Raw genomic sequence first — 26387 nt, forward strand, 5'->3', positions numbered from 1 at the left:
CAACATACTGAAAAGAAAATCACCTTCCCTTTGTATGTTTCTTATTTTAAGTTCCTCCTTTGTGTAGTTTAGGCTACACTCAACCAAAATCCTTATCTCCATGAAAATAACTATGACCACCACTAAGCTGCTAGAGAAGATTAAGTCTTAACAATTTATATATTCTTCTTTGACTATATTGATCCCAGTATAATACTTTGTGACTGAATCTATCGTTTATAAATTACATCTTTAGCCTTATTGTTCAAAATCTTGTTTTTTTCTTGCTCTTCTGCTGCTAGAGAACATGCTGATAGTTCTGACTCCAGCTGATAATACCTGAGGCCTGAGAAAATGAATATATTATATAACTTGATGATTTACTATATGCATGAATTTTGTGGCTGAAGTCAGTATCTAACACTAATATTTTGTATCAGAAGCCTTCAACTGTATATTCAAATTGAACACCAGAATAGATTTTTCCTGCTTGTCTCTTTCTCAGGCTTTAATGACCAAACACCATTTGACAGTCCACAATACAAATGTCTATGAAGACGTAAATGAAAACAAAATACAGTACACTAAGTATATCAAACACTGGACTACTACTACTACCAGAGGAAGAATTTATCTCTCACGGAGTATTGAGAGAGTGCAGATGTACTGTACCTGGGTGGCTAATCTTCATTATCAGGGAACACTGAGGTTCCAGTGAAAGAAAGTTTTTCTGGCTGTGTTTGCTATTTGGTTGCAATGAGACATGTACATTCCAAAAATACTATGCTTTTTAAATCATAGAATAATCGTAAATTCATTCAGGATGGAAATTACCTCTAAGACAATTGGTTCAGCCAGTAACCTAACACTGCCTCTTCACCACTAAACCATATCCCAGATCACTACATCTACAGATATTTTAAATCCTTCCAGGAATGATGAATCAAACATTTCCTTGGGCATCCAGTTCCAGTGCTATGTAACCTTTTCAGATAAGAAATTTCTCCTAATACCTGATCTAAACCTCCCCTGAGGTAATTTCCTCTAAGCCTATCACTTTTTATATGGGAGAAGAGATCAGCCCCTACCCTGCTACAATCTCCTTTCAGGTTCTTGCAGAAGCCACCTCTCATGGCCTTTTCCCAAAGGATACTTTCACTGTGTGCCTAAGTTCCTCAGTAAGTGGGACAAAGCCCAGCTGTTCTCTGTCTTTCTGTTTCAGCAGAGCCACAAACAGATTAAACTGACAGTTGTTTTCTGACATAAGCTAATAGTGCAATTTTCCTATGAGTACCTCAGTTCTTACATGCTTTCCTGCATTAGATGTATATATTTTATTTTCTTTGAAAAAATCCATATTACTTTTGGAAAGCTTCCAAATGACTACACTGGTGTTTCAGAACAAAATATCTTAAGAGTGTGGATATGGCTATTACCAAAGGATATACCATAATAAAAGGACATACCATAATGATATGACTAATACTGAGCTGTTAGAAAAGAGGTAATCCCTTGTCTAAATAGGGGGCTTTGGTTTATGATTAAACAGTGCACACAGGTGAAGGTAAACACCAAATAACTCATGCCTGTTGCACTGCAATGTGTTACTTTTTTGACTTTTTAAATATTTCTTTTCCTTCTGAGCAGTCTTAATAAATGGCAAGCCAATGATTTCTAATATGCAATGTAGTTGAATTGAATTAGTACTGATTACACACACACACACACAAAAAAATCTCTGAATATTATCAGAATTTCTTTATTCTTTGGCACTTCATCCATAAAAATAAAAAGGAATATTTTAAAACCAGTTCCTTTTCATTATGCAATACATAATATTATGACAACAAACTTGAACTAATTTCTACTTGTGAAAAATTTCAAGGATTTATAAATGCTCATTCACTTTTTGTGTGTGTGTATGCACCTGGTGAACATCACAGTGTTTTTAAAACGGGATATTTTCCTGGGTTTTGTGATTACAGGAAGCACAGAAAGTTGACTGTCCTTTCCTTTGCTCATTATAGCTTCCTTGCTAAACACCAGAAGCACAGGGATCCTGTGAAGTCAGTTTCTTTCAAGAGTTTGCCAGAATTTTATAGGTACTGGACATCATGGACTCAGCCATGATGCAAATCTAATGGAAGTATGTACTTATTTAATAGTAATGATAGTCACTTATTCTGTGAAAAATATTCCTTCTCTATATAAGTCAATGGGTAACAATGCCCTTTTTACCAAATGTTAGCAAGTTTACATTTGCATTTCAAATAAGAATGTGACTTCTTTTGCTACATAAATAACAGAAATCATCAGAAGTTCAAAGATCCTGTTGAAGAAGTGCATGCATCTGTTCAGACTAAAGGTATAAGATACAATACTTAAATGGCCATGATTTACTAATTAATGATTTAGATAGATATTATACAGACTATGCTGCTATTTCATCTAAGCATAGCATTGTGTTTGAGTCTAGTGGAATCTGCATTTTGCTGACTAATTAGAAAATTATTAAATAAGTTTTATAAAATTTAAGTGTTTTGTAAAATCTGTGAGTTAAAATGAAATTGAATGAATTTTTTCTCGGAAAAACCACCAAAAAAAAAAAAAAAAGAAAGAAAGAAAAAATAAACCAACAAAACAAAACAAACCCCTCAAAAAAAACCCCAATCCAAATTGCAAACAGATAATTCCCTTAAAGCCATATTCAATAAAAAGAAATTCTGAAAAACAGAGTCATTTTTGTAAAATAAACACAAAATCTGAGAAAATTCCTCTAGAGGAACCAGAATGTTTTTCTGCATTATTATTTCATGGCAGAGATGAATTACTAACACTGTATGGCCTGGGGACAAGAAAAAATATGGGATGGGAATTGTGATCTGATTTAGTAACATATTTTACTAGCAATGCTAGAAACTACTTTGGATTTTTCAGAGAATGCAGTGGTTAATTGCCTAAATGTTGCTGTTTTGTACATTATTAGGCATTTTTATGCTGCTTCTGTTTACTTACCTACATCACCAGTATAATACTTTAAAAATCTGATTGCACTGAAAAATTGCACTAGAAAAGTAAGAAAAGTATGAAAGAAGTGGAATAAAACACATGGAAAAGTTTTACTTCTCTGAAACCTTTCTGTCATCCAGAGGAAGTGCTTAACACTGTGGTCAGGCAGTAAATGTGCAAATATTATTATAAGTAAACTGCAGTAAATAGATATAAAGAGACCAGAGACTCTTTAGCTTATCCAAAACACTATTGAATTTCTGCCAAACAATGAAAAAAAATAACTTCATTATGAATTCTAGTCTCTGTCTTTATGTAGGGCAAATTAATGGGAGTTTTTATTTTCTAAGAAATACTAAACAACACTCTTCATTTGTTAAATTCATAGCTTCTGAGTAGAAATATAGAAAAACATGAGGAATATTATTAGATACACAGATACCAAAAAAAAAAAAAATAGAAAAGAGAATATAGTTGCTCCAAATTTAACTTTGTGTCTCAATAAATTATGGTTCATCCAAAATGAAAACCAACTCATATGAGTACTGAATGAACTGTATGAGACAGAGATAAAGAAACAATCTCTAAATTGTTAAAAAGGCATAGTTTTAAATACTTATTTTTAGAAGCACTGTAATGCTGTACTAACAGCACAATCTTAATTGGCACAGTACTTAACTCTGATTGGGTGTACGTAATGTTTCTGTAAAGAACAACTTAGGAAGACTAAGAATTAAACTTCTATCAATTAGCAGTAGTTTATATAAGGCTACCAGCAGTTTTCTTATATACTTTTTTATTTCCAAGAGTTTCGATATTTAGGTTTTATTTTCACCTCTAAAATGTGAAGTATTTTCATTATTTTGTGCTTTACTCATGTTGGATCAGTAACTTTGCAGGAGACAAGTCAGTCCTTTGGCCTCCTTGAGGAAGAGCTGATGGCTCTGAAGAACAAACACCTGGAAGGTACTACTAATGCACTGGCACTTCTGTTGCACTGACACAAAGTCAGCAACAACATAATTAATGGATCCCATTTTAATAGCTATATGATAGTCACTCCTGGGTTCATGGTCAGTCACAAGGCTTGCATAGTAACATGAAAAGCTGTGCTGGTGTCAGCTTAAGTAACTGGGTAAATGAAATTTTGTGGGAAAAAAAAGAGATGGGAGAAGCAGGCCAACATTACATACAAAGCTTTAAAGGAATTAGAGAGAACACAGAATGCAGCAACATCAGAGAGGTGCAGAAAAAATCACAGTGCCTCCCTAATGCAACTATGTAGATTTTAAACTTTTATGCCATTAATGTTCAGCTGGTTTTAGAACAATCCTGTTGAACATTAAGCTGCTTCAGTACTACTATTGTTCCTACTTTGATGATTTCTCTTACAAAGTAAATAATTATCCCTGTAGGTAACAAATATAATCAATACAGTAAAGCCTCATTAAAAAATGGGCTTTTCTTGTTATCTGGGCATCCTGTTAAAATATATAGGCCATAACCCAGATAATTCTTTAATCTGTGACTTATCTGACACTGAAAAGCAAATGTTGCCCAATTATCACAACATTCCAGATAAACTATTTTTAGTTAAGTGTCAAGAGATTCAGAGTAATCCTGCTCCCTTCATATAGGCTATAAAATTGAAAACATTTAGGAACAATCTTTCAATGCAAATTTCTCAAAATTGATTCCTAAATGCTGACAAGTCTTTATGCAACTGTGTGAAATGGCACATATTAACTATTCAAAGCATTTAAAGCAATACTTACAGTAAGGTTTATAGGCACAAAGAACTTAGAAAATTTTTTTTTTTCTTTTAAATCTAGAAAACCAGGCTCAGAAATTTAAGATTAGGCCTGTAAACTTTGATAGGAGCATTATTGTTCTCATCATGTAACAAGATAGGAAGATTAGATCTTGGTATGTTAATCTTCATGCTGGAAGGGAAGGCCTAGACATCATGACAAAAAAAGTACTCCTCCTTCACATTATGGAATTTTGGAAGAGAAATCTAATAAATATACCATGCAAATTTCAATGAAATAAATGGGATGTAGAAATGCTCTCATGTCCCTATCACTGTGAAAGGCATGAAGCTGACAAATAAGTGTGGTCAACAATTGAAAGGTCCACCTGTCTCTCTCACGCTCTAGCAAAGAATGAAACAAAGCTTGACTATTTCCAGCCCCAGAAACTTTACAGAACTGAGGGCTGGGCACAGGCATGACAACCCAGCCCTGTGTCAGCTCATCCGTGGATCCCTGTACTACTAGTACTAATGTACTTCTTAGAAGCACTTGATCTCATGTTGTTTGAGAAATAAGAGCATGTACTGGGATATTGTGAATTTTAAATTTAGTTTTGAGACTAAACAACAAATTATCAGCTTGGTTTTCCTCTGTTTATTTTAAACTTGTAGCTCCACGGGTTTATATGGTTTCAATATGACATACAGTAATTGTTGGTATGTTTTCATTGTGGCTTTATTGTTACATATTTTAAGCTTTCAATCACTTAGCAGGAAAAACACATTTCTCCTTATGTGTCGTTCTAGATTATGTCTTATTGAGAAAATACCAGATTGATTCAAGGGTCTTATTGCAATGTCTGTAGTGATTCCTTTGCTTTATTTCTGATACTGTGTTTATTCTGGGGTCATGACTTCTTTTTCTTCTTATTTTTTTTTTTTTTTTCTTTTCATAAGATCAAAGTTGAGTCTTCAAGTGACAGACTAAAATGTCCCAATCAGCATGTTCTGCTCTGAAACACTTGAGCAAAGTTTTTTTGGGATTGCAAATACCCACAGAACTTTGAGGGGGTTTATGTATTGCTAAGTGTATCCTGAAAAAAACAAATAGTTACAAAAGCTGGTCACTATTTTTTAAAAGGAGATAATACACCATTGTAAATGTTCAAAATTGAATAAATTTTTTGTTTTTCTTTCCAAATTAGCATATTGTCCTCAATGTAAATGGTCATAACTTGTTTTTCTTTGAAGCTTAAATCAAAATGTTCTTTCCTCAGAAAATGCTAGCTTTTTTCTCCACCCCATCTCTTATCTATCAAGAGGAAACAAAGAACTAAGATTTTCAATGTTAACAGTCAAATATGAATAATGGATGTTAATGTCAGTTTTATTGCTTTTTTATCTGTAAAAAGTCTAATTAAATTTTTAAGGTTTGATTAAATGAAACATGTAAATCCAGAATTTGATATAAAAGATTCAGAAAATTTAAAATTGAATTTTTTTGTTATAAAATTCAATATAGTGTTGAGTAAGGTGTTTGTTAGAAATATATAATATATAAAATAACCTCTAAACAAAGCCGATTTACTGTTAAAATCAGAAACTTTAGGAAAAGCCTACACTTAAAATCTTTGAAGACAACAGAAGTCCAGGTAATTTTGCACTATAAAGTTGTTCACAAAACTATGAAAAATCTTCAAAGGAAAGAAGCTGTATTAAATCAAAGCAGAAACCCCACACACTGAATGAATATCATGTCTGACAAAGACAAGGAGCTGGAGACTGAAAATCAGTGGATGTGAAGAGAAAGATCAGAAATTGGGACTGCTTGATAGACAAGATCATGAAGGACTTGCATCACTCTTCTTTTTAGAATCTAGGCTTTAATGTGGATGCTGGAGGGAAAAGGAAGAAACAAACAACAACATTTATTTTAAAACCATGCAGTCATCTTCTCTTCGTTATCCCTAGAAGCTGTGTTATCCCCACTTGTTGCATAATTCTGACCCTGAACAGGATATAGACTATAGGGCCAGATACTTTACAAAAGTTCTCTAAAAACAGCAATAGTCCTCAGGTACAGCAGGCTTATCATGAGTTTCTTCTATTAGTATATGAATGGAAATCATTAATTTCTGTTGCACTGATTTCTTGAGAGTTGGTACAGTTTACAATACTGATTGCATTGACAAGTAATTATTGAGTTGAGAAAACTGAATTGACAAAAAAGTAATGCCAGAAATCTGAGAGAAACAGACTGATACCCTTTGAAACAACACATACAGAAAAAAGAATTAAGATACATTCTATGCCAACATTCTTAAGCAGCTGCATTGTATAAGTTCTACTGCAATGCAGAAGAAAACACATAAAGCTATAAAAAAAGGAAAATTATTGCAATTTTCTGTAAATATCCTAAGTAATTTTGTCTGTGATTTTAAATACTATATTTTTATTAACCTGCCATCTACAGTTTTACTATTGTTTACTAGTCAAGGGAAATGGCACCCCAGTAAGAATAAGGGAAATTTCTTGAAAGAAACTATGGCACAAATTTAAAAGCATTTTTTTAATTGGATTTAGTATGGATGGATGAAAATTTTGCAGCAGAATGTTTTTCAGCAGAACCTGATGATTTGCTGATTCTTTGACTTAAAACCATCAGTAGAAAAACTTAGAAAATCCCAAGATAAATTGCATCAAAAGTTGTTTGTAAAATCTGTGACAACTAGACAGGAAGACTTCTTATTTTACAGAAAAATATTAACTGTTGAGATATTTTACTTTCATTATTTTACAAACAAAACTCAGTCACGCTAAGTATTTTCAACTTTTAAGATGCAAGAAAGTAAAACAAGTTAAAAAATGGGTATTAAATTTCTAATTGGCCTTTCTCCCACAGCTGAGCTGCAAACTTTTCCAAATTATCTGAATTTATTAGGAAAGGAAAAAAACTTTCAGCCTGTCCTAATTTTGGAGAGGTGCTTTTCCAAGGTTCAATGGGATTTAATTTGTTCAAAGTATTTTTCTTTCAGCTCAAACTAAGAATTCTATTAAAAACATAGAAAGTTGCATACCCAAATACAAGAATAATACTCACTTTATTCATTTGCTAACTAACATAAATAAAACTCAGAGTACATGGAAAATATATTTGGGATCGCTCTTGGGTGAAGTAACCTGAGGGTATGTGCTTGCCTAGCTTGATAAAGTTCCTTTCTACATCTGGATTTAATAAAAGGAAGAGGTTGGTTTATTCACAAAAAGTATTTAATGTCTGCATTATGACAGAAGATCAATCGTTCAAATTCCCCTACTTCGTCTCTGGAAAATACTAAGGCACAAATAGAGATTTCATTCACTGTGTCTGCAGCTATCCTAAGACACAGCTGTCAAACCTAGGGTCAGAATTAAGGTGGAATAATGTAAAATTAAAGGTCTTCAGTAGAACTCCCACATAACTCAGAGATCTGTTTGATTTGAAGTCTTGCCTGCACGTAATGCATGAAAATGGTGTAAGCATTTAATCATCACTGCCTTTGGTGAGATGCCACCAGGTCTTACTAAAAGTGTGCAGTGGAAAAACTGCCAACAGATTTATTTCCCCTTTGTTACCTCCAAAATTTATTTCAAATTAGTAGAAATCTTCAGCATTGTGTAAGACATGCTACCTTCTTTCAGTTTTCAAATTGGGTGATTTCTCCTATGACCTACCTTAGGCTTGCAGAGGCCTACTCAGTGCCTGGGCAATTATCCTTCTAGTTTTCCTCCAAACACAATGCTGTATACAATTAATACTTGTGATTAATTAAATTAGAACTAACAATGACAAATGCCTCCCCCTGATGCTGCTACAAATAATCTTACTCTTAAATTTATGGAAGTCCTTTGCTGAATTTTGAATGGGGTGAATCTCTGCCAACTGATTTTCAAGTTTATCATACATCCAGAACCTGACATTTCCAAACACTACCCACTGTCTCATATCCATATTATAGAAAAAATTTAAATGATGCTGCGGTACAAAACTGTTGATTATGTAAATAGTTCAACTGAAATCACTCTAAGATTTTTCCACAAGTGAAGACTTCCAGGCAATTAACTTGTACTCACAAACTGGTCACAAATTCAGTATCTAAATGTATGAAAAGGACTGTGCATTTCTGCTGTCATTCAAAATTCAAAAAAAATCCTGAATGTTCCCTTGTTTTTCATGCTGTACTTATGAAAAATTAGAAAAGGAAGGACTGGAATCAGGAAACTACAGACAATCAAAACAATTAAGTCATAGAAGAGACTTTTGGAGAAAACAACTAAAAATGGAAAGGAGAGAAAAATTAAGTCAGTGAGAGAAATGATAAATGATAACTGATAAACAGCTGAAACATGGGCTTTACTAGTTTCCTTTTGACTCTTCTGGAACAGCAGTCAATAAAAGGGCACTACTTGAGGATGTTTATTAGAACTGTTATCTCAGTTTAAAAACCATTTACTCTAAGAAATAAGCTCAGCAGGCTTTTCTCATATCACACTATTGCCAACATCTTCTACAAATACAAAAACATCCTCCCACCTTGAAGAAAATGAGCAACAACCTTCTTTGGCCCATATATGTTTACTTAAAGTTTGCTTCTCTTTACTGATTCATTACCAGTTAACAAAATACCCTGGGTCTGAGTCACTGTAAACAAAGCTAATTACTGAAACAAATCACTACAAAAAAAGCATCACCAGCCTTGCATATAGGTCTGGTACAAAAATTGCAGTTCTTCCTAACCAATTTGTTGGGCTTTTTTTAGGCAAGGAAATTATTGACCCTCCAAGGACTTTTTTATAGCTGTGGTTTAGAAAGCCAGTTTCTCAAGTTCTTCAATTCATCCAAGACTGAGATGACAATTAAATATATATCTGGTCTATTAGGAAAAAAAAATAATAAAGAACATGTCCCTACTAACAGAATTAAACTCCAATTACCTTGTCAATCTGGAAATACAAAGATAGAAATATTACTATGCAAGAAAGTTTCTAGAGGATTTGTGGGATCAGATCCTATCCCATAAGCTATTCTTTTTTAATATATTTATTATTTATTATTAAGATATTAATTATTTTTCAACAGCAATTCATATGAAGCTGCAAAATTCTGACTGATAAAATCTTAGGAATATACAGAATTAGAAGGTATAAAAATCACTCTTTTTTCTCATTTTTGGATTGACTTACATTATTTTCAAAATTTCTATAGCTTTCTTCAATATTAAAGATATATTTTTAACTTATAGAACTGCTAAGCACTTATGCAAAGGGCTTGGTTTTCTAAGTTTCTAGATAGCATTGGAAAGACAGCTGCTTGTTTAGAAACAGATCAGACTAAATACCTGAAATAAGTACATGTGCATATGATTACAGTTCATATAACTTAACTTTAAGTTCTTTTTAATTAATGTAGATCTCAGAATTCAAGTCACCACGAAAATACTAAGACTAAATCCAAATTTGTATGTGAATTTTCACTCTGCTTACAGCTGTCATTTTAGCTTCTAGCTTGTCATTGTCATTTCACTGAAAATTTGCGAAATGTTAAAACAGAATTGCAAATTTATGTGCATAAACTTACTAACATATTTAAAGTTTTCCTCCAGTATTTGACCAGCTCCACCATGAATTCCGAAATGACAGTCAAATTCTACGTGTCCCATGAATTCTTAATCTTTAAAAGACAGCTAATTTTTTTTCTCACATTTCTACATCCATTTTATTATTATTACATTCAGTATAGCAAAGAGAGGGCACTATAAAGATTTTAATCATCTCTGATGCACAGTGGCGTTTTTAAAAAATCACAACCATTGTTCTTTAAAAGATTTTCCTTCACCTCAAGCTGCACCAAGTACAAACAGGTACTTAATAAGTGAACTCTCTAAGCCTTTTCTATTCAATGAGCAATTTAGGAAGTCATCTAAATATCCAGATGAAACCAAAAGTACTTCAACTTGAACTGTATTCAAGAGAAAATATTTCCATTGTTTTGCTGTACAGTCAGAACAAAATCACAAATGCTCCAGCATCATGGAGCCTAAAATATTGTGTCAAATCTAATAAAAAGGTCTACATCTGAATAGACCTAACACTGTTTTCAATACACATTGCATAGAACACTTCATCTTCTATTGTGAATAAATAACTTCTTGTGACAGCCTTAGAAATACTTAGACTAAAAGAAAAGCATCAAAGAATCCAATCTCAGTAAGCTTATGAGACATTTGATGCCCTCAGAACCGAAGCTTTTGAACCTAGGATGTTGTTTTGTTATGCCAAATATTTGTTTATTTTAGTATAATTCACTGGTACAAGAAACACACCCAAAAATTAATTTTCTTACAGGCTTTTAGTGAAAGAGAATTATTGGACTGGATAGATGCCATCAGGACACTGCAGGTAGTTAGTTGCACCTGAAGGAGAGGTTGGACAGAAAGGTGAATGTTCCTTCTTTGGATGGGGATACCATCAGGAAAGTTGAAGGTAAGGCAAGGGTTGACAAGGCACTGTCCCAGGGTGGAAGCACTCTTGGGAAATGTATGCTGCTCCAGGGAGGACTTCTAAAATGCTTGTACACCAACAGAGGCAGTATGAGAAGCACATAGGATAAACTGAAAGCTGTGGCCTTGTCTCAGAGCTGTAATGACACTGGCACTGTCTCCTTCATGTCCCTGCCACCTGCACTGCAGAGACCTGTTCTCTAGGTTGGTCCTGTCAGATCTGGGTCGTAGCTTCTCATGAAGAACTCTGGGCATAACAAAACATAGCTGTTATGTCTTTCTATTCTATTCTGTTCCCTTCTGTTCTATTCCATTCCCTGCACTCACCATGAGTTGAATAACAATGCTAATATTTGTCTGAAATGACAGTGGTCTCTGAAAGACATAACACAAAGGTTACAACTGGAAACAGGATTTCATTTTACTTTTCTGGCACTGTTTCAGAGATGATGTTCACAGGCATTAAGAGAACGTGCATATACAGGCAGGAGCAGGACAATGTGTTCTTCAGTTTAGCTTTAAAAACCATCCCCTACAGCCTGGTGAGGGCAGTTAATAGAGCTACGGTGTTTGTGAGGCATTTAAATAATGTCTTTAATATTACTGTACTTTAAGTTTTGGTTAACTCTGAATTGGTCAAGCAATTGGACTATTGTAGGTCACTTCCAGCTGTACTCTTTTGTTCTTTTGAAGGGTAAAAGCAGCAGTGATTGAAAGGTGAGGGGACCCTTATTGGCCACTAGAGAAGGGCCATACAATGCCACCTTTATGAGACGGAAAAACCTGAACTTTTCCCCTGTTTTAGAGGATTCAGGGAGAAACTGGCATCAGAATGACCTAACTCTCCAAGGATATGCTCATGAAGATCAGAATCCACCTTTGAAATATAGGGATGTTGTCTAGAAACATACCTCTGTCTAGGGATATACTACATGCATACACCAAGGCTTGTTTTAATCTTATAAAAGCATTACTATGAAGAGTTAAATTTGTTTTCTTCCTGTCAGTAATGTTGACTCTTTGATATGTGCACTTTCTAATCAGAGAACACTAACCTCTGGCAGAGAGGAAATAAGAATTTACTCACAGTAAGACTCTACTTGACATGCCTAAAAAAAAATATGCATCATCTTCACCCAGACGTCTGAGAAAAAGCAGAATAAATTGAACTGGGTCTGGAGTAACTGCATCCTTAATATATTTTTTTTTCAGACATTCAAGAAAAAAAGTATCAGTGAGGCCCTTCAGGCTCCAAATCAATGATGTAGAACCAAGACCTATAGCTTGAAATCTGCTGAATTCTTTTGTTTCATGAAAGAAAAAACGCCCTACCTGATTTCTCTGGTGAATAGGTCACCATGGACAAATGGATCAATCACCACTTACAGGAATGCAAGAAAATAATGCTGGGCACAGCCATCATGAGCCTTCATTCAGGCAAAAAGAAAGATTAAAGGCAAGCCTATTGGGATTAGACTGAAATTTTTGACCGTAGTTACCTAAATGCTACCATTCTTACTTTGTGTAAAAGCACACTCTATCTCTGCTTCTGGTTTTGATGGTTTCAGATGGTTATTGAAGGATATGTTTCAAATCTCCATCTTCCTATTAACTGGTTACAGACCACTGTATGGAAGATCCCTTCTGTGGTGTGTGTGGCAGCTGCTGGAAAACTGATTAGAAAACATTAGTCTGCTTCTTTTTACACAACAGCCAGATCTGACCTTAAAAAAAATTCATCAAACCCTACAAGACTTTATCAAATTTGGCCATAAAATCTGTTTATACACTAGCGGAAAAATTTCCTTCATTCCACAGCAAAAAAATAATTAAAATAACCTTTTCAAACAAGCCAGCTGCTTACATTTTTCTAAAGGAGATGATGAACGATTTAAAAAAATATTTAAGTGTAATCAAAAACTCTGTAGGAATATGACTGAACAAGCTGGTGGGTCATGTATTCATACAAAATATACATGTTTTTCTCTAACTGATTGTCATGGCTTAACCCCAGTCAGTAGCCAAGCCACACACAGTCACTCACTCACTCCCTCACCAGCAGGATTGGGGAAAATAGTGGCAGAGTAAAAGGTAGAAAACTCATGGGTTGAGATAAAGATAATTTAATAAGGAGAGCAAAATCCACACACACAGGCAGAGCAAAACAAAAATTTCAAAGACCCCTTCCCATGGGCAGGCAGGTGTTCAGCCATCTCCAGGAGAGCAGGGCCCCTCACGTGTGATGGTTACTTGGGAGGACAAATGCCATCACCTCAAACATCCCCCTCTTTCTTCTCCCCACTTTATATACTGAACAAGATGCCATACGGCCTAGAATGTCTCTTTGGCCAATTTAGGTCACCTGCCCGGGCTGTGTTTCCTCCCAGCCTCCCATAGAGCACCGAATTTCTCACCAGTGTGGCTGTATAAGAAACAGAAAAGGCCTTGGCTCTGTGCAGGCCCTGCTCGCAACACAAAAACATCCCTGTATTATCAACCCTGTGTTCAGCACAAATACAAAACACAGCCCCATACTAGCTACTGTGAAGAAAATTAATTCTGCCACAGTTGAAACCAGCACACTGATTATACTTTCATTGCCAGCTAACAAATGAACCTGTAAAAAACACACACGGTTGTTGCACTTCTCAAAGCTGTGGTGCTTGAGAATATCTGCCAGTAGCCTCATTAAAATTACAAGTGGAAAATAATGGATTTTTATTCTTTTTTTTTTGTACTGGATACAAAAAATTGAGAGAGGAAAAAAAAACCCTCATATTGCATCTGATTAACAAAAAGATGGAGAAAAAAACAAATTTTTTTTTACTAAAAATTCCTTTTATACCAAATCTTTCTGAAATATTCAATTAAAAAAACCCAAAAAGTTAAAATTAAACATTAAGGTATTTGGAAATAATTTTTTTCTGTTTTAGCCTGATTTTTCTGATTTTAGAAGTTTATTTCTTAATGCACAAAAAAAAAACCCAAAACCAAAACAAAACAAAAGAAAAAAAAAACACCACCAACAATCAAAACACAACTTTTTAAAAATTGTTTTAAAATTTAAGTGATATCTACTACCAAAAGAGGCCTATGTTTGTCAGTGATACCAACTGAAGGCAATAAACAGACTGAAGCATGTTCTCACTTATTTTTCATGCCAGTATACATTAATATGTATATAGGAACAATCACAACTCTTCTTTCCTTGAAAGACCATAGAGAAGAACGGTCTGTACTGAGAATATGTATAAAGACAGAGGGTATTTTTGGTCTTAGATTAAAAACTCTATTCTTAAATGACTACTAACATGACCTGAGACTATTTGGAGGATAAAAGGTGCCCATTTTCATGACCTTATGAAAAAATCAAACCACTTTTCTGACAAAAAGGTAGAAAAAAATACACTAACAAGGAAGCAAACTTACCAACAGAGCACAAATTCAACCAGATCTTTAAACATTTGCAAAGAAAAAGTTGACAGTTCCTTTCCCTCACTCTCCATAGTTTAGATATGAGTATTCATCCATGCACCGTTAATGTCAGAAGAAGAATATCAAGCTATGTTTGCCACTGATGAGCTGTGAAGATGAAGGCTAAAAATCAAACACATAGGAGGTCTCTCATCTACCTTAAACAGCTGTTTTGTTATTTGGATGCAACAGATTATTCTGGACAATATGGAAGTTTCTCTTTTGAGTGTGTATGACAACCTTGGGAGACAGTGAGTGAGACATGGATAGTTAGTTAGTGCCTAGTTAGTAGCACGAAACTAAGCTCAGCAGATTTCAAATAAGTAAATTTCCTAGCAGCTAAGTATAGTTGAATGCAGAATTAACTGTCAAAGGAAACAGTGTTTTAACTCAACGTCACTGCAGGCAAACAAGATTAACTACAACGCCCAAAAGACCTGTTCAGCCCACAGGTTTTACCACTTCTATACTTCCTAATGTTCTTGCAAATATTCATGTGACTCACTCCTTAAAAGCATCTCCAAATCTTATTTTAGTTCTTGTAACATGATTCCATGACCTAAATTTTGTTCACTTTACGACTTGTAGAGCAAATGCTCACCATAGGAAAATTCATTATTTCATTAATAACCACGGGACTGAGCATACTATATTTCCTTCTTTTCCCTCCCTCTCTGAAAAAAACAACAACAAAACCAAAAACCAGTCACTAATCAAGAAACTGAAACAGTAATATTTGGCATAGTAGTACACATAGTAGAGCTAACATCTGAAAAAAAACAGATTTGCAAATACAGGTCATGTGACATTTGTTCAGTCCCACTGCTTCCTAAGTATTAGCAAATAGAACTGGTCAGTGAATGTAAACAGCTTGGCCTGCAACCATTTATGGAGCTTTATAATTGCTCCTGCCACCTATTTGCCTTGAGTATATTCAATATTTGCATGCCTTTCTGCCATATCCAAGTGTTGGGTTTTTTTTTCAAGTATATCCCACAATTCAGAAGTGAGTCATCTGGAGTTTGAAAATTCTTACCATCAGATGTGCAGTTGCATCAGAAAGATGCAAATGTACTGTTCAGATCCAGAAAAACAGCACAGCCATATAAAAACTCCTGTATGAATAAAAGCATCAGGAGTGTTTTCCACTCATAGGATTTCATGACCCAGAAGGCTTCTTACAGTTACCTTGAAAAGCATAGCCAAAGCCTGTGCAATAATATGTTTATTGACTGTTTTTTTGTGGGCATTTATCTGCCACAGGATGGAGATTAAGGGAACTATTCATATGGCCATGATCCTGTGGTATCTTATTATGATCTTCATGAATCAGTAGTAAAAGTACTATATGGTAGTTTTCATGGCCTCCAGATGTCATGACTTTGCTGCTTGTCTCAAAAATTAATGGAAGTGAACATGGTGGAAGATCCATATCATGTGCCATGGGTCTCTGTCTTCAAAAGAGCAGAAATAAAATTTGGCCATCAGTTTTCATTTAACTGATTTCAGTGGATGTTTTGACTTTGGTTATATTGATTTCTTTGTGACTTGCTTTTAGATATATGAGGTTGCTTCAAGTGTAAAGACTGTTTTCCCCTTTATGGTTTATGAAATTCATAATTTTAAAATAAAAGCTAAACGTCCCATTAACTAAAAAGTGTTTCTTTTATGTTATATATTGGTCTATTTGTTGTGATTTTTCAAGTTTATTTTGCTCATGCAATTTCTTCATTAATTTAACTATTAAGCAAGTTGTTTACCCAATTTTATTTTTTTTAATAAGATATAATTAGTTTTCCACTATGGAAAAAGAAACAAAACAGATTTCATTCTGAACTCTGTTGTACAGTAAGGCCCTAATTCTTTTTTGGTGACTTCTGTGAACTCTTCTGTTAGAAGAAGACAACCCCACAGATCTCAACTACACAAAATACAGAGATGAAATTTAAAAGACAGAACAGATTTTAACATTAAGAAAGCCAAAACTAAAATAAGAAGATTTGGTAATGCTATTATTAACTTCTTCAGGGTACAGATATGAAGTCTAATTGCTCTCTGAAAAACACATCTCTTTTTAAGCTTGATTTGCTGGGCAAAGAAGGACTTGGATTTCACTCCTTGTACAAAAAAGTTAAATGTGAATCTGATATGCATATACAAACCAAATAGGAACCAGAGATATGGCAATTAGTGATCTGATGTTTGAATAAGCAGTTCAATATGAGGAAGCATTTTTCTTAAAGTTCTGAGACTAATGACCAGGTTTCAGCAATGTGCAAAGAAAGAGTTCTTACAGTCACTGTCCATGGCTTCCCAATTTAAGAAGGGAAGACTTCTTAAATTAAACAAGGGTGTGCAATATGAGAAAATCTGATTTTTTTTCTCTGAAGACATCTAAATAAAAGAATATAATAATTTATTAACTAAAATAAAAAAATAAATTGTTATTTCCTTAAATGACAGCAGGATTAATCTACAAATCATACTGCTTAATGGCAGTGTTTATATTTATATGGAAATATATGCACTTCTTTTCAAAAGGTTAGAAACTTGGCCTCTGCCAAAGGACACATCTACATGGAAAGGTGCAGCATTTACGCCTGGCTTCAAATAATTCATTTGAAGACAACCTGGGAATTTGTAAACAACACTCCCTGTTTACAGTATCCATACAAAAAGGGCTCCCTTCCTCTCTCTTTACACAGTGATTTTTTTTTGTTTTTCTTCTCATCCATCAGCTGCTCTCTGCTGATACCATTCTGGGAGCAGCCCAATTTCTGCATGTAAAAACCACACTTCATTGTAGCAGAGATGTCGAAAAAATAAAAGTCCCTTTACACATAAAACCAGAATATATTATTTTTAATCTTACATTTTTTAAATCTCCAGTCATTACTTTAATAATTTCTAATTCAAACAGACCAGTAATACTCTTTCAGTAAAATTATGAAATTATATTGGACTACCTTAGTTCTTCTGTGAATACAGATTTTATCTGTATTTTTATGGTTCTGTACATTGTGCCCTTGGCAGACGCTTTTTATTCTCTCCCAAAAGTTAAGCAAGCAAGCAACTTTTCATTAAACAACTAAAATAATTTTGTTAGCAAGCCGAGTTTTACTTTTTCTCACATTTACTTTAAGCTTCTAAAAGTATATTGTTGCATACCTACAGCATTTAGTCTACTCATCTAATAGAATGCTCATTTGCAATATTTAGCATTTTTATGTGTAAATATTGCAGCAAATATAATGGAGTTTCTTGTTTGATTCTGCTCCCTGTTATTCTGTTAAAGAGAGTTATATTTGACAGTAAACTAGCTGTTGGTTTCTTGTATAAAACCCCTGAATTTGCATTTGATTTACAAGCAAGGAGGTATACTTAGAAGCACGTATTTATTATGCTGGAAAATTAGCCATGCTGTAGTGTTTGGTATACTTAAAACAGCACATAAAACATTTTAGCAGTATGATGGCAAACACTTGTTTATTAAGAGCCCTGTACTGAATAATCAGAGTTGTACCTAATGCTTCAGAAGCTCAATTCTCTTTGAGTAAGAATTAACTTCAGTGTAACCTGCAGTTCCTCAGGCAACAGATATCATAGAAACATGGAACAGTTAGGGTTGGAAGGGACCTTTAAAGGCCATCTAGCTCAGTCCTTCTGCAATGATCAGAGATGTCTTCAACTAGATCAGGCTTCTCAGAGCCCCAACCAACCTGAGTTTAAATGTTTCTAGGGATGGAGTATCCACCATCTCTGTGGGTAAATGGTTATTGTGTTCTAGCATGCTCATTTTAATAAATGTCTTCCTTATATCTAATCTAAATTGACTCCTTATTAGTTTAAAACCATTATGCTTTGACTTATTGCAACAGGTCCTTCTCTTGTATATTTGCAAATATTTCAAACAACCATGTGTATATGGCATCACCAATACCACAGCAAGTTTGATTTGATTTCTCAACTAGGTTCCTGCAGCTGTTGGGAAATTCTCTGATTCAATATACATTTTTAAAACATTCATTGTATGGAAATAAGAAAAGTAATATCAAAACTCTATTCCTCATGGTTCTATTGGTGTTGAATGAAAGTATGGAGTCCTTTGATTATCTAATAAAATAAAATAAAAAACCCAACTGAAATCACAGATTTTTTTGCTATTCAGAATGGCAAAAGGCTCCAGTAGGTCTTATGTCACCCACTGAAGTCAATGATGAGTCTTCCTTACTTTATTCTGAAGTTTCATTATTAAAACACAAATCTTCGGTAATATTTTCCAGCTAAAATACCAACAAATTCAGGATATTGCCTAAAAAATGCATAGACATAGGATATCATAAACTCAATTTTGCAGATTTGCAGACTTAAGCACTGTCTGGATTGAATTAAAGGAAGACATTAGAAACTAATTTCTTAAAGCATTGTCAGATCTGCTCTTAACTACGGAAGCACTTGTACCATTGCTTAGTTGAATTTCAGAAGAAATTCTGAAGTCACATTCTAATACTCAAATATCTCAGTAAAACATGTTTAGACAATCTGGGATATTCTGATAGAATTCTTATTTATTCTTTAATTTTATCTCTTGTAGCAGGCAATAAATTACATCCTGTTTCCATTTAATCTCTCAAGACTCAACATCACATTTGTTTGAGTATGATCTCTTCCTCAAATGTCTCAATCAAGCTTGTACATAGCCAAAGCCTTCTACAACAGAAAACATGAAGATGAAAAGGAGCAACTTCAAAGCACTATTGGAAATTCCAATGTTGCATCTTCCAGAGAAGAACAAACTATAAACTCAAAATTAAAGTTCCAAGAAATATTTAATGAAGCTCTGGGTAACACAACTAGCACTCCTGGAACTAAGGTAAAAATCTTTGACATCTGTATTTAATCCAAAATTCAAAGAGAGTTTTTATTTAGGGGGAAAAAAATGGATCATCATGGAAAAACTTACAGTAGGAGCAACCGTAGACTTCAATTCTTAACCCAATTTGCCCCTCTCCATTCCAGTCCAAAGGAACTATCCTTACATAGCGAGCAATAACTGGATGCTGTAAATCATGCCGGATCACACTGTCAGAGTTTGTATTTCCAGGAAATGCCTAAGGGAAAGAAGAAAAAAAATCAGTTCTAGAGCCTATAAGGTTGGCATCTGAAGAAATACATATGAAATCCTATAATAAGTATCAATAGTGGAGCGAAATACCAAAGGATAAGGATTACTGTTGCAAACTATAGTTATCAAAATATTGAAAGAGATAAAACTTGTTTTTTTTGCTTACAGTTATAGGAATGGATAATTATATGCTCAGACACTGCTTATTCAAAAAGTAGGTCTTAGAAGAATAATTATTTTGTACCATGCATAATAGACCCAGATGTGGTAGATGTTAGGAAGATGCACAGGATCCCTTCTTTGGTGGACTCACAAAATTATAGCATGTTAACAGTTACATTCACCTTAAATTTTTTTGTGCTGCAGCTATTGATGTGCTAAATGATGAAAATGACACTCCAAAATAAGTTAGTAAGAGTCATTAATTAGTGTCTTTGAAGTACTTATATATTTGAGTGGTGTAAGGAAGAGAACAGTTCTTTCTTCTGAGCTGAAAGGAAGACAAAGGAAAGCATACACTGAACAATGACAAAAAAATCCTGCTGAGCAGGAGCCTGTTTTCTTGTTCTAGGAATCACAGAACTTTATGGAGGGAATAGAAATTTTGATTCCTTTAAAAATGTATATTTTACTGAGCATGCAAGGTAGTGCTCCATAGTTCAAGAGCAAATCAAATTCCATTTGGAAATGTTTTAATGTTATGATGCTTGGTATAATCTTATCAAACCCCTATTAAATGTTGAGGTTTGCTGATCGTTTTGGTTTGGGCTTACTTGGTTTCTTAAAAATTTCCTAGAAGTGTTATGGTCAAAGAAGGCTGAAATAGGAAGACATTAAATTTTCTACATAACTCAATTAAATTATTAATGAAAAAGATTCTCATACACAATAGTTTTTATTGCAGCTCTCCAAATTTGCACCTTGACTTGTGCTTTACCAGACCTTTTTCAGAAGGGGAGCTGATCCCAGCAGGTACCTGGTATTTCAAGGGTTCCTATTGCTATATTAATCAGTAAGCTCTGCTGAATGCATAAACATAGTCAACAGAGAATAAGACAGTCCCAGGTTAATAAAACACATTCCATTTGGGCTCCAGCAGAACAGTATCTTTTAAACACCGCCTTCATTTAAATAAATGGGGAGCAATAATACATGCTCTGTGGATAATGCAAATACCAGGCCAAAATCCATTATTGCAAGACTGAAAAATCAATTTACAGTACCTTGAAAATTATGCACAATTTCTGTAAAATCTTTTCTGGCCAATAGGATTTAAAAATATAATTTAGACCCACATCTCTAATAGAAGATGTTTTTAAAAGAGGGAATGAATTTCTGGCTAAAAAATAAATAAAATATATAATTTTACAATAAGAAACCTCTTTGCAAAACTACTTTTTTATTTCAGAAAAAAAAGGTGTAAAAACCTATATAAATTAAACAAGTTTTTCAGATTATTAATCTCATTAAATAATTTAAATATTATTGTCAGATATCATGCTTTTTCTTTAACCCAAACTGGTAAAATTACCAAAATGGCTTATTTATCTGTAAAACACTGTCTCATGAGCCCAACTCCAAAATTCTCTGTTCTATATACCATTTCTCTTCTTGTATTGGATACTGACTTCTGTAAACTGCTTAATATTTCAGTTCGCATTGCAATAAAAAGACTGGGAATGTTATTAGCCAAGACTTTTCTCAGAGGTAGTGTTCCACAGGACAGCAACAGAATAAGAATGAAAAAAGAAAACAAGTCCTCGAATCCTTTCTAAACACTGCTTTTGAACATATATTTAATGGAGCTTTCAAACATATTCACCAAAATTTTTGTCATTCCTTAAGAGGAAACTGTTTAGTGTCAAATAATTTTCAAAATTTAACAGGGCAGGTTTATGGAGAGATAACATATTTCTAACAGGCCAACTAATAAAGTTTAAAATTAATTTATTTAATAAATAATCAATCATTCAGCAGAATTTGCAGCAAAAATTGTGTGATTTTTAAATTTAATTTTGGCTTTATCTATATGCTTCAGCCGCCCCACTGTACATGAAGACACCAGAGAGACACTCAGTCTAAATCTCTTTGCAAAGCTAAAGAACCTACAGAAAACTGAAGATAAGGGTTTGGAAAATTTGGAAGCAAAGCTATGGAAAGCAAAGATACAGACTCAGTTTCTTATCCTTACTTAAAGAACAACTACGTTCTAATCAATAATTTAAAATGGTAGAGTTAAATTATAAATTCATGTAAGTATTGTAATGAAATAGCACACAACTTAACAGTAGTATGTAAGTAAAACTGGCCAAAATGGTTTTAGTTTCCTGTAATAGGACAGTTTGCAACAACATTACAGTACTCAATCCCATGAGCAAAGAAAGAACATTACAAAATCTCCCTTTGGGAAAATGCTTTTTACAATAAAGGATTAAAAATAAAGTCTCAGCATTAAAGAATTTATCTCTGAAATAAGGAGGCACAGAAATGCCTGAAATGTTGTTAAGTGAACAAAAGTAGAAGCTTTCATATTTTAACCAAATAGTAAAATTGATGGAAGGATAGTGGTTAGATCCTCAGCCAGATAAACAAAAAGGTATCTGCAGTCTCTTGGTTCACTGTGAAGCAGAGAAAAAACCCCTATACTTCACTGAAGAACATCATCACATATATACCAGAGAATTTAACTTAGTTAAGGGGAAAATTAATTCTTCACCTCAGTTCAGGTGAAGAATTCTCTGTCCAAATTAACGATCTATTCAGAGACGAGTACAAAAATTGCTTCAGTATATTCTCTTTCTAGGATGATGTAAAACTAGGGCAATGCATGGAATAGAAGGATGGTATTTCTTTTTCCTTTATGAGGAACTACTAAATTTTTTTCATAGATTTCTATGATTACTAGCACTTTTTTTCTACCACTTTTATTTTATACTCACTCTTATACTCTTGATAGCCATTTTTTGCCTTTTATCAAAGGAAGAAAAAAATTATGTCTCTGAATTTCTGAAATAAAATCTATGCTTCTAGCTTGTTCCAGGTTGCAATGCAAGATGTAACCAGCAGTATGTATTCTATCACTACCTGTTAAAACCAGGGAGTGTTCTTTATCTCTTCCATGACCCATCCCTCATAACTCCAGGGGGTGAGACCCTCTGTTAATGGGCCAGTTGTGAAAACCAGGTAGGGCAGTTTTCTTTACCTCTTTCAGGACCCATCATCTGTCCAGGAGATATCTTCTGTTAATGGGACATTGAGTCTCACTACATGACTGATGAAATCACATCATCTGATTATGTGATACTTCACCCAGGGGGAGGAGCCAAGCATTTCCTACCTAAATAAAAATCTGAAATTTGGAACACCAAGGGAGCTTTTTTCCACTGGATTCCCAGAGGAAAACCAAGCCCATCTACACCACCACTACACCTTCAGGAAAAAAAAACTACACCCTTCTACAGGATCATTGCTTCAACAGAACCATATCTGTCACTCCAGGAGAACTCCACCCATTTAACTGGACTACTACTAACACTCTGACCAACAGGGTGTCAGGTTGTATTCTGAATCTGTCAGTGGTTTTTTGTATTGCTGCATTTTAATTTTAATAGTAAAGAATTGTTATTCCTATTCCCATATCTTTGTCTGAAAACCCCTTAATTTCAAAATTATAATAATTTGGAGGGAGTTTACATTTTCCATTTCAAAAAAGGCTCCTGCCTTCCTTAGAAAACACCTGTTTTTTAAACCAAAACAAGCTTTATTTTGACACTGCAATAGTGAAAACAGTAGAGTCTGTGCTCTATGGTACTATAGCTCTATAAATGACAGAAATAAGAAAAAGAAGTACCACTATAAAATATGGAAAAATCCACAGGCAGGCAGAATCTGCCTACAGGAAACATAACTAGGGTTTTTCTTCGGATTCCATGGTGAGTTAATCATGAAGCTGACTAAACCTTGATTTTTTTTATTTTATAGAAAAACCCCCAAATTCAAAACCAAATAATTTTTTCACAAAGAAGAAAGATTACAAAAGTGAGATGTTGACAGCTTTGGTTATGGCTGCCAGCCATCTGACTGCACAGAAAAGAAAATCTGGAAACTGCTTCTCACTTGAGTTTTCAGGAATCTGTACCATCAATCAGCAGAGCAACGCTGGCTGGGTACTGGAAGCTCTCCACCAGCAGTGCAGTGGAATGATGTTCAGGACTACAGGACAGTTCAAATCCAGGGGCCCTGGAAAAATTCACATCACAAACTGGTTCTGCACAAGCTGACTGAAATCCACAGCAGATTTCAGAGAAGAAAAGAATTTTGAAAAATTTGTTCCTACTTTACTACATGGATATTTAAGAAAAAAAGACAAAACTGGAACTTCATCAACTTCTCTTTGCTGGTGAAAAATTGCTTTGTTCCATACCTATGAAAACCCAGCCCAACTATGTCAATGCAAACAGCAAGAATAAGAAGATTGGGCAAAGGAGAAGACTCCAAGAATATATGAGAAGACTCCAAGAAGAAGGGGGAAAAAAGATATAAAAGAAATATGGTAGGAAAACAGGTTGCAGATGGAGAGAAAAATAGCATATAAAGAGAAAACAATGCATCAGAAAGTAACGCATCTAGGTAATTTCCATTTTAGCTCAGCTTTGACAGGTTGCTGTACTTTCACGTGTACTGTGGGGAGTGAAAATAAGTGATAGGAAGTAGTAATATTTTACTTGAAGAAACATTTCTTCATTCTCTCCATTGAACAGTACAAATATTAACACTACAGTTTGCATACTCTACATTTTCCCTAAAAGCAAACATGTTCAAAGCAAAACATTACAGCATCCTGTGTAATCACCTCACACAGAAATGCATCTGAATAGAAAAAAGACAAAAAAGTATCTGAAAGTAATTAAAAGCTATAGCAGGTATTTCTCATATCACAAATGATGAAGTCATCAAATGATTCACCAGGTGCTGAATCTCATCTTTGAGATGTGTGGTTATAAAATGACCAGAACTCCTGAGAGTTCAGGATTAACAAGAAGTGGGATCAACTAAACATTATAATGCTGCTGATGGTGAGCTCATATTAATTCTATTACCAGTCCTAGAATTAAATCCTAATTTCAGTGAATATTCATATGTCACATTTCTCTGTTTTATATAAATGTGTGTGTCTACATATATATATCACCTATTTCATGTGTGTATTGCTACAAATTTCTGGAAAACTACTCACATACTCAAAGTAAGGAACATCTAGTTGCAGGCTTTCACTAGAACTGGCTATAACTTTTTGTTGTATACTCAAAACATTTCCTGGCATATTTTAATCAGGTCACTCTTTCTGTTTACCTTACACCCTTATATCCTCTACAGATTCCTATGAAGTTTACATTCAAGTTTCTGTCTTATATGCTGAAAACATATTCTAACCACGTATTCATTATAATTTAATGAATAATATCATGGAAATATAATTACATGCAAAGACTGAATCCAAAAGCTTATTTGCTGCCTTTTAGCCTTTCATATTTCCAAACAAAATTAAATGATTTAGCAACATAACATTACTGATCTTTATAACAAAATATGTCAACATTTTATACCCTGAAAACTACTGTTTTACTTAAAAAAGAACTCAACCTCCTCTACAGGAGCTTTGATTTTTCTTTTTATTTGAACAACAACCTCGAGAAATCTGTAAGTTTAAAAAAAAAAGTTTAAGGAGTACTGTCATGTATATTCACAGATAACTCATAGGAATTTCAGTTCTCTATAATGTTCCTAGCAAATATTTTTAAAAATTAAAGACAGAAAATTGAAGAGCAAGATATTATACCTGAGCATAAATTTATCTGAAAGAAAAATTACATGAAAATTAATTTAAGAAAATTTGAGAAAAATGAATGAGCTTCATTATCAAATTGTGAGTTTAAATGTATTGATGTTTGAAGTTTTTCTTTTAAAAACAGAAACAGATTAAACTCCTATACACAAGCAAACAAACACAAACCAAATATCCCCACACCCTCCCAACAACTGCTTCCAGAACATAGTTCAGTGACTGGATATAAGTGAAACATTCTTTTATCTTCTGGCACTGTTGTAGGATATTATCTTTGTTCAACTTACCTTGAGTAATGCAGCCTAAAGCAAAAGCCTTAACAAACAAAGAATTACCTATCCATCTCATTCATATATCCCAAACCCAAGAATTAATTACTTTTCTCACTTCTGCGTAAAATTGATATTACCAAATTATCTGAATTTTGGTAGGGAAACTGGCTTATTTTCAGGACTGGGAAGCCTGAACATTTTGCTGACTTTGTATTATTGGAATATTTGAGGTAGTACATCTGACAGTTCACATGTGTACAGACTGGAGGCTTTTATTAGTTTTTCTTTGCCCAGAACCCCAATTAATAACCCTATTACCCTAACCTTTAGACTCAGGAACAAGGAACACAGATGTATGGATACCTTTAAATTTTATTTTATGGGACATCAC

The 26387-nt window shown here is 34.0% G+C and overlaps 1 protein-coding gene across 1 annotated transcript in view; it reads right to left on the reverse strand.

The window, feature by feature from the left end:
- CNTNAP2 (contactin associated protein 2) overlaps positions 1-26387 on the reverse strand; it is a 1050597-nt gene that overhangs the window by 568478 nt on the left and 455732 nt on the right. Inside the window, exon 4 of the mRNA XM_062510213.1 lies at positions 19718-19865. Coding sequence (XP_062366197.1) covers positions 19718-19865 — 148 coding nt within the window. The remainder of the gene's footprint in view (positions 1-19717; positions 19866-26387) is intronic.

Source organism: Cinclus cinclus, chromosome 1 (genome assembly GCF_963662255.1).
Source record: "Cinclus cinclus chromosome 1, bCinCin1.1, whole genome shotgun sequence".
In the NCBI taxonomy this organism is placed as follows: Eukaryota; Metazoa; Chordata; class Aves; order Passeriformes; family Cinclidae; genus Cinclus; species Cinclus cinclus.